The sequence below is a fragment of the Pterocles gutturalis genome, unplaced genomic scaffold (assembly GCF_000699245.1).
Source record: "Pterocles gutturalis isolate BGI_N339 unplaced genomic scaffold, ASM69924v1 scaffold32037, whole genome shotgun sequence".
Classification (NCBI taxonomy): Eukaryota; Metazoa; Chordata; class Aves; order Pterocliformes; family Pteroclidae; genus Pterocles; species Pterocles gutturalis.
In genome coordinates, this window is record NW_010116484.1 from 20,101 (window position 1) to 29,772 (window position 9,672).

Genomic DNA, 9,672 nt, shown 5'->3' on the forward strand with positions numbered 1-9,672 from the left:
GGGAGTGCCACGGGGGGGGCAGAGGTAGGGTGTACTATACTGTGCAGAACAACTGGAGGAGCATGTCTAAGTTACCTTTTCTCTACATAGCCATCTCCTTCTCAGGCTCAAGTTTCTCTGAACGTTCAGTTTAAAAGAACCTCTTTTCTTCCCTACCTGTCTAGCATCATACTGCATCCAGAATGACCAAAATAAGCAGAGAAAATCTCTCTCCTCTAGGCAGTCATATCCCTTTCAGCAGTGTCACACCTCAAAATAGTTCTGGTGCTTTTATTTGCTCACAGAAAATACCTCGCTCTTCTGGCTCTCAAGTGCCAGACTGAGGACTCCTCCATCTCTTTGCTCACAACTAGGTTACTAACAATTCACACGGTTATCACCATCTCCACAGGAATGGTTGAGTTTCTTCCCTACCCCCCTCTAGTTGCAATCATGTCTTCTTCTAGCTTTGCATGAGCAATAGCAATCATCCCCCCAGCAAAGTCATCTGAACATATTTTGGGGTAGCTCTCAGCCCTTGGCTCTTCCAGTGAGGATGTCATGGCAAGGAGCGAGCTGTAGTTCAAAGACCAGTGTGCGACAAAGACAGACCCACTAGTTCTTATCAGCTATTGCAGAACACAGACTGGAACCCCTAAATTACCTTAATTAGCATCCTCAAAAAATGTCTTTGCTTAAACTAGCCATGTCCTGTGGTGCTCCCACAATCCTAGAGCCACTCCACACAAACACCGCTAAAGAAAGGAGCTCAGAGCTACGCATGTTTTATGCAGGCTGCTCAAGTTCAGTAAAACCAAAGAAAATGCCAGCTAATGGATTTTAAACACGTGTGTTTTTTCTAGTCTCCTCAAGATAATCCAGAAAACAAATACTCCTATGCTCCTATGTTCTGTTAAGTAACAGAAGAAGGTCTGGAGATTAGTCATTGCTAGCATCTTCAGCCAAGGAATCAATTGAGACCACCACAAGTGACAAACCAAACATTCCCATAAAATGAATCTAGTGTTGCTTGTATCCTCCTCATCATCCCTTTTGCATTTAACTCATCACTTTACAATTCAACTCTTCAGGCAGAAAATTTTTCGGGGGTGGGGAGGGAAGAAGGGAAGTGCAGGAAACAAAATACTTTGCCGTTTCTGCAGCAGAAATGTTTCTTAGAAGAAAAACAGGCTGTAGCCAAGAAAGCTGAAGATCCCACAAAATCCATCTGGAATTGAAGCAAGAGTCTTCACGAGAGTTGAATTTACATACCAGGACAAGCTGAGGGTAATCCCGACACATCTTTATGATTGAGGAGCATGCATGCCTTCTCACATTCTTCACTGCTCGAGTTCTAGGAGCCTGGACAGACATAACAAACTTCAATGCAACAAAACAAAAGTTCAGAGAAATGCAGGGTATTTTCAAGAGACAAATGCATTACATACAGTTTTCTGCACTGTTAAGTACAGATCAAAAAAAGCATTTCCACACCCCCCACCCTAAACAATCACACAACAACCAAATTTCCTTTGGAGCAGCAGCCAACCCAAGAAGCTTATGTTCAAACAAGCTGTGCTCAAGAGGAGAGGATGCCATGGATCTTACTAGTTCAAGACTCCAAACACTCCCTAGGTAGCTAGCAGCTTTACAGCCATCCTTCACAGCCACATATACCAACCACTGAAGAGTACCCCCAGCTAACGAAGGGATTTCACTCTCAGGAAGGCCAGCGTAGACTTTGGGACTAAGTGCACTGGCCTTAGACCACACCTGTGGCCTTCTAAGTTTGAGTCAGAGCTTATTAGGCTATGTCAACCAGAACAGATCAGTTACATCGAGACTTCCCAGCCCCTTCCAGGAGCAGGACTAGACTTGAGAAGCCTACTACAGCGGAGTTCTCAGACTCAGCGTGCTCTCAGAGTATGATTTGATCCAACGGTTACAGCTGATCAGTAGGGAATAATTCAGACGTACCTTACTTTCTTCTATAACTTCAAAGGTAACGGAAGCAAACAGCTGTGAGAAAAGGGATGAAAAATCCAAAGCTTCATGTCATTTGTTAATACACAGCACTAACATGTGTTTTCAGCTCAAGGAATGTATTGTAAAACTTTGGTGCAATTTCATTAACGTCAGTGAAGAACCCTTGACTAAGTTGACTGATGAATCATCAGCACAGCCAGGCCTCGAAATAAAACACAGTGTTTACCGGCCAGAGCATGCACTGAATGTTAAGATTTGAGGCTAGGAACTGCAAAATTTGTGTTATTTGACATTGTATCTTCTTGAACAAGACTCAGTCTCAGTTTTACCCATCTTTAACATGAAGGATAGTTCTTCCCTGACAGTAATGCCAAGAGATTAACTCCTGCAGTTTAGCACAAGGGCCTTGCACCACAAAAAGCCTACTTGATGTTAGCACGGTCTGCATATATCTACCTTGGAAAGTACTTGCGGTAGGTACTCTGGTCGGTAAGTGACAAATGGGAAGAGAGCAGAGACATTGGTGAGCACACACGACAAGATGAGAGGATCCTTCGTTTCAAAATTAAGGACAAGCTGCAGCAGATCTATGCCATCATTCACTGGGATTTCCTACAGAGGCAGGAAAAGGAAAGCAGAAGGAAAGGAAAAAGGAGGCAACACTCAGTACCTCAGCCTGTAGCACACACCCTACAACCCCTAGAGCTAGGCCACGGAGCTGCTATCATGTCAGGCCTCTCAGCTGAACACAGTGGTTCTCAAAGCAGAAGGAAAAGCTGTAGAAACCTCAGTTAACTGCGCGCTGTGTGTACTTGCTGAAGGAAAAAGGACAGCAGCATTGCCATTGTTGGTAGGGTAGCCTTGAGATGTCAATCTCAAGTCCCATCATACTGCTTGTACCTCTGGGAAAGGCACTTTTCCTCTCTCTCAGTTTGGCTCCCAATTCTCCTTTTCACTCTGTCCAATAGACTCTGTGCTTAACCAACTACATTGACACATTTTTGATTTTTAAAAAAAAAATTATTTCACTGTGATTAGAATGATGAACTAAAGTGCATGAGTGGCCTAATCTAATAAAAAAAAACCAAGTCAGTCTACATCAGACTGAGAAAAAAACGTTTTCCTTCAGTTGAACAAAAAGCAGAGAGATATTGCTTCTGATCTTCTACTCCCTGAGCATGAGTTTCTCTCATTTAGTTAAAAGTTAAAAATAAAACTTTTTTAAAAATCTGATCGGGGATGATTAAAAGAATAAACTTACAAAATTTCTGCTTAAGCAAGCCTCTTCTCCTCTAGCAAGGCACTGCGTCAAAGCATGCCACCTGAGTGCTCTCCTGCGACTTCTAGAAGTGTAGACTTCATAGTGTCCCGAACCAAGATGTGCCTCACAGAGTAAGCCAGTATGAGTTTGGTCCCATCTAAAGAACGGTCACTACTCCTCATGAGAATCACTCATTGAACAATCTGGGTTTTTGCATGGAGGTAACCGGATACCACAAACTTTTCAAGGACAACATAGCTGAAAAAACCCACTCCTGTCAACCCAGAAGAGGGGTTCAGAGCAGGAAAGAGCATCTGGTACACATACGTCTTTATCCAGAGTTCGAAACATCTGGCTGATGACGCTCTCCGAGAAGAAGGTCATGGCATCCCACTGCACAAAGGATGGCGAGAAGATGGAGCAGAGACCTTCGCCTGTCTTAGCTGAAAGGAAGAGAACACTGGAGCTCTCACCACGCTCCTCCCTGCGTGCACAACACCAGGCTGATAAGCTCCCACGCTGCAGCATCTTATCGCTCACAAGTATTTTGGTCACACAGCTCTCCCTGCAGATGCCTAGCAGGGATGTGCCAGGAGAAGTTAAGGTGCTCCCATGTGATTTGCCTCATTCAGGTGAGGGCTCCTGAGACACACGTCTATCTCTGAGATACTACAGGGAGCAACACCAACAAATCACAGAAGGGAAAAGGAGGGAGAGCACATGCCCAGACTCAGCACTGCAGGCAAGCCCACCCTCAGTGTGACTTTGCAGAGCACCAAGTGGCCTTCCTTCACAGGAGGAAAGCAAGGTGACTGACAGGGATCTGCCAGACAAGCAGAACTTCCCTCAACAAAAATAATACGTTAGAGAGATAACATGGCCGAAGTAATTGCAAAATTTTATCAGAGGGACAGCTGCATCTGTTCTGCAGAGAGATTTAGGGGAGGGAAAGGAGGAGCCAGGGACTTTACATTAGCTATTCCATAGGTAGACTGCAAAGGGCTAAATTTGGGGTGGGCTTAATTTGATTTTGCTTTTACCTTGTAAAGACCTTAAAAAGCCTGAAAGCCTAGTGTTGAGTCTTGGCTCCCCCTTAAAAAAAAATAAGAAAAAAAAAAAGGCAAAGAAGTTTCTTCTTCAGTTGAATTAAAAACCAAATCCCATACCCCTATTTTTTTTCAGGTAACTTACAGTTCATGGGTCCAGTATCAACAGGAGCTGTGAGCTGGTACTTCAGCCATTCACCAGCCATTTGGAAGCCAGTTCGAGGGTCTAGACGACAAGCCATCCTCATCACCTCTCCTTGCTGGGCTCGGAATGCTGCAGTGAAAAATCAGACACCATGCAACAAGCTGATGCTCCCTTCCCCAAAGCTCACCTGCAGCTTTGCAGAGCTGGGAGCATTACAGACTCTTGCTCTGGCAATAGCTGTGCAGTAAGCTCAGATACACAAACAGTAAACCACGTGTAACAGGACGGGCAATTTTTTTTGAAGTGATTTAAATGGACTAAAAAACGATGGATTAACATAAAAAGTGCAATTAAAATGCAATATGAGTTATGAAAATCTATGCTAAACCCTGATTTGCTACACTTAAGCCTCTGTTTTTAATTTTAAAAATTCTTCAAACTATACAATGTTTGCTGCTTACAAAGCACCTTGAGACACTGAGACAGAAAAACAGCATTAGAGAACTACCTCTTCCTTCAGCTAAACACACTTTTTCTAGATTATTCAATTTAACTCAGTTCAGATTCTAGGCTGACAAACTAATGCAAACTCAAAAAACCCAAAGAAGTCTTGTTTTCAATTTCAAAGATATTAAAAGCAAAGTACAGAACAGCAATTTACCTTGTTCCAAATTATTCCACAAAAGAATCAGCTCTGCTGACCACAGATGCACCTTTCATTGTTTAAGAAACTTGTTTTGTCAAATAATTTTATTCTGTGTTATACATCAGTTTTATTTTCTTATATATGTAATACCGTCAGTATCATTTAACTCCCTAAAACTATTTCAACTTTTGGCTTTATGCATTTAGCTAGTTTTTTATTTCCACACAGATTTATTACAGTAAGTAAAAAATAAACTATTTAATAAGCAATTAAAAAAATGCAACACTTAAAATCTTCAAACGAAATGTAAAAAGTAAGAATCTAAGTAATTTATTAAGTATATCCTGCCAGCCACCAAGCAAGTACCAAACTACACCAACCAGTGAGAACCAACCTCGGTTTTGGGAAGTAAAATACAAAAAGAAAGAAAAAATTATTAATACCCAGGGTTCCCTGTTTGCTGGCTTAAGATCATGATTAAATTTAGCTATTTTAATTGCTCAACTCTAGCTACTGGTACTGAACCAGAAGCTTCTTAGCAGGTCTAAGACAGATTTTCTTCCTGGAATGACATTTAAAGTCTTTTGTAAGGTGCCTTCCTCTCCTAACCTGAGCAGGAGTCCAGGCTGTTTCATTTCCTCCTCTAGGTGAGCAAGAGGCACATTTTCTTTGATACCAGGTAGCAAACGCTATGAGGCCACCTACCTGGTCAGCAAGCAAAATAACAGCAGAAAGTACGTAAAATGAAATACCTAGGCTGCTACAGGAAAATTAATTAATTTAACTCCAACATCCAAGCTGAAAAGGGTAAAGACTCAAATAGACGCTGCCAAGCCAACACAGTAGGCTCGAAGTTCAGGCAGCAACTGCAAGTTAAGAGGAAAGGCAACAGACAACAGCTTCCACGCGGGCTGATGACAACTTACAGTTGAAGAAGGCATTGAAGTCCTCATCACTGTCAAAATCAAAGCGGGAGTATTCACAACTGGGGCTGTCAGTTTTAGAGGGAAAGCCCACCTGGAGACAGAGTGGACAAGGTCAGGAAGGAAGAGAATTCACCCATCACAGCTAACAGCAGCTTCAAGGAGATGAAGACTGAAGGCAAGGAGAAGAGAGTAGGATGCTGAGACAGGGTTGTTTGCTCAGCACCCTGGAGATCATGTCTCTGGAAGACACAATAAAAATGTAGTTTCTTCCCCAGGATCCACAGGACGTGTTCACTTAGGCACCTCCTCACACCTGTCTGGCCACAGTTCCCACCTACCTTCACTAGGTTGGTCATAGACGCACGGAGATACTTGGGAATCATAGCCAGCAACAAGGGGTCGCGAGACAGAACTTCATGCCGAAAGAGGGCTCCCCATGTGATCTGGGTGGAAGAGCGCAGAAACTGGGGGGACAAGAGAGGAACAGAAAGGATTTCAGTGCTGGAATCTCCACTGCTAACATAAAGTGTTGCTATCAGAACGCAATAGCAAATTATACTGACTATTCAACTGAGGCCAAAGCGCCCTCCAAGCACAACCCAAACTTCCAGAATGCCAAAAGCCTCTAAGTAAATACACTCGGGCTGATTGCAAATCCTGCACTTCCTACTCAGCACCTCTGTGTCAGGCACTGTTGTTCCTTATATGGGGTGGTAATAAAAGAGAAACCACTCTGCCTTCCAGGTCTTCAGCTGAAATGGAGAGCAATAGTTGGCAGCTGAAGTTCTGCAGTCTTCTATATGTTAGTTAAATTATGCATTCACACATTCCCACATAAACATACATGAGACTTTCAGCCCTTTACATACCTGGCTGGGATGGGTTGTGAAGGCTAAAAACGAGTCAAGGTATTTTCCAAAGTTGGCTGGTGTTTCCACATCAGAATCTGAGCCCTATTAGGAAGAAAAACAACTTCAGACAGAATTCTAACTCTGTGTCACACTGGGCTCACAAGTGGTAGGTCTCTGGTTAAAGCAGGAACACTACATCCAAGGCCACAGGCTGTAAAGGAGCAGAGACAAAAACACTGAACCACTGTGATTTTTACTGAAAGCAGTCTAGCCTGAGGAGCAGCAAATTCTGCTGACCAGCCTTGGCGTGCTGGAGACAGCATCACCCTCAGTCAAGAGAAAATGCTGATTTCTCATCTACCAGAGTTCTGTTAAAACCAAATGCATAACTGCTGCTGCCACAAGTCACAATTTTACTCCTATTGGGTCAAGCCCACCCAGCAGTACCGAAGTGTAGCAATCTGCAACTCCAGACTGCAGAATTTCACAAGCAAATACTCCCAGATGATTTCACCCCCATTCCTCGAACTGTTTCCTGCATTTAATGTATGGACATCTCTTATCAATAACTTTCTGGGAAATCTGTCAGGAAAATAAGTTTAATCTGGAGCCCTAAATTCAAAGTTTTGCTGCTCCTCACTAACCATAATATGACCTCAAGATCCCTGTTCTGGAGCTGCACAGCTCAGTGCTTCCTCTCCTGAGCGAATCTGGATGAGAGGACTCAAATCCCCATCTCATTACTTCATTATGGACTAACAGCTCCCACTGCCCAACGGCAAGTGAAGTCACTGAAAGCAGTAACACACCCTTCCTTTTTTCGCTGTCCATTCTTTTTACTGATAAATTCTCAAAGGGGGGGTTGTTTTCTTTTTAATTTCCCTCCCTGTGAGAATTTACTCTGCTCTATCATTTGCCTACCTATGAACAGCACCTCTGAACAAGACTGCCTTCCTTCCTGTAGAAGCACTGTGCTGAATAGAGGGAGCAGGAATTCAGCAGCCAGCACGGCATGCAAAGCATCTGTGTGCATCTTCATCTCAGCACTGACACAAAGCATCAGCAAGGTGAACAGCAGGAACAACACCTATTTCTTCCTTCATCCTGAGAGAATCTTGGCAGAAGAACAAACAACTATATTCTTTGAGTTATTTTCAATAAGGAAAATTAAAGGCTTCCAGGAGTCATTTCCTGGAGTAGTTTTTCTGTAGCAGTAGACGGCAAGAAACTCGACCAATTTTCAATTAAGTTTCAGCATTTTACAGAGATTATAGGAGATGATTTTTGATGACAGCAGAGGCCTGGAATCAGTCAGGATCCCTCCATTCTACATCCCTAGGACTTGGCAGGATAGTTATCCCACTTGCAAGCAGAACCATTTCTGCCTCTACCAAATGCGTGGAGATAAACCCACGGCTACCACATGTGCAGAGAGAACCCTGGTCCCACTTTAGATCAGAGTTGCCTCACCACCACCCTAAAAACTAGCCTTGCCAGGGTCGCTGCTGGTATAAGTAGAGACTTACTAGCAACGCACATAGCTGGCTGCCCAATGCGCACAAAACTTGGCAAAGTCTCTTCAAGAAAACATAGTGCTTCTCCACCAGTCCTTCTCCATCTGCTGTCCTGGGAATGAGGGGAGATGGAAAAACAGGATCACAGTTACTCACACTGTAGGTAAAAGGCACATTGCTATCTATCTTGTAGATAAAAAGAGGACTAGAGCAATTTGATTTTATTGCAGTGGGATTTTCTTTGCTATTATCAAGAAGCACTGCTTTATTGGCATCTAAAACCTCTGAAATTGTCTCTCTAAAAGAGTCCCTCCTAGTCACTTTCAGGTTAGATGAAAAAGCTGGGGAAGCTGTGATATTTACACCACTTTGTCCTTCAATTATGGGATTTGAAAAAACTTGCCACTTTTCAGGTTTTGCAAAAGCAATGGTGGTTTTCTTCGCTCCTAGTCCAGTCCCAGCTTCCTGTAGTTGAGCAGCAGTGTCTTTTGCAAAGCATATCTATAAAGCCCTTTGCATACAGTTTAGTGTGAAATTAAAGCAGCAGGACAGTACTCACTGGGCAGCAGAGAGAATGTAGTGCATGGCAACGTCTCCAAACAAGACCATCAGAGGCTTCCGATCCTCTAGCTTACCCTATGTGTAAAATAAGCCATATGTCTTGATTAGAACATAACTACTTACTCCCACCTGCACGTGAAGTTAGAAGATCCCCACTTGTCCTTCCACCAGGGGAGGGGCTTACACTCCACAAATTATTTTAGTAAAAATTTCCCAAAAAAACTAAGGTATTCCTGATCTCAAGAAATCTCCCCAAGCAATCCCACCACAGGAACTTTAAACTGAAAAACTGATCCTCAGAGATAAACTGTTCTTCACTGCAGACTGGCTAGTTACTTAAAGGCAGCTGATAAACACTCAGCCTCGACACTAAGCTGTTTGTGAACGTACACAAATCAGCTGTGCAGTTCCTGCTGTCATTGCTCTGAGCTGCCAGATGACACAGCTGGTGACAATATTTCCCACTTCCCAGTTGCACAAAGTGGAAAAAAAAAAAAGTTAATGTGGATCTCCAACTTCAAAACTGCGAGGAGGCAAGCACGTATTTTGGAGAGGGTTCCAACAATTGCTCTATGTATTCTGCTGGCATGACATTCACTCTAAATATCCTTAACATAAGCAGACAAATTTAAATTTTGCTTTCTGAAATAAAAGGGCAAAGATACCATTAACCTGAAGAATTATAGAGGAGAACAGGAGGAAAGCAAAGGGGAGTCAGAAGAGCTGAGGAAGAACAACTCACTTTCCTGATGACAGC

General features: G+C 43.1%; 1 protein-coding gene across 1 annotated transcript in view; it reads right to left on the reverse strand.

Annotated features, from left to right (window-relative positions):
* Positions 1-9,672, reverse strand: part of XPO5 (exportin 5) — a gene marked incomplete at its 5' end in the record, with an annotated part of 28,238 nt that overhangs the window by 14,003 nt on the left and 4,563 nt on the right. Inside the window, 11 exon segments of the mRNA XM_010075534.1 lie at positions 1,252-1,359; positions 1,957-1,998; positions 2,422-2,577; positions 3,554-3,669; positions 4,418-4,546; positions 5,990-6,080; positions 6,328-6,453; positions 6,859-6,942; positions 8,367-8,466; positions 8,914-8,990; positions 9,581-9,587. Coding sequence (XP_010073836.1) covers positions 1,252-1,359; positions 1,957-1,998; positions 2,422-2,577; positions 3,554-3,669; positions 4,418-4,546; positions 5,990-6,080; positions 6,328-6,453; positions 6,859-6,942; positions 8,367-8,466; positions 8,914-8,990; positions 9,581-9,587 — 1,036 coding nt within the window.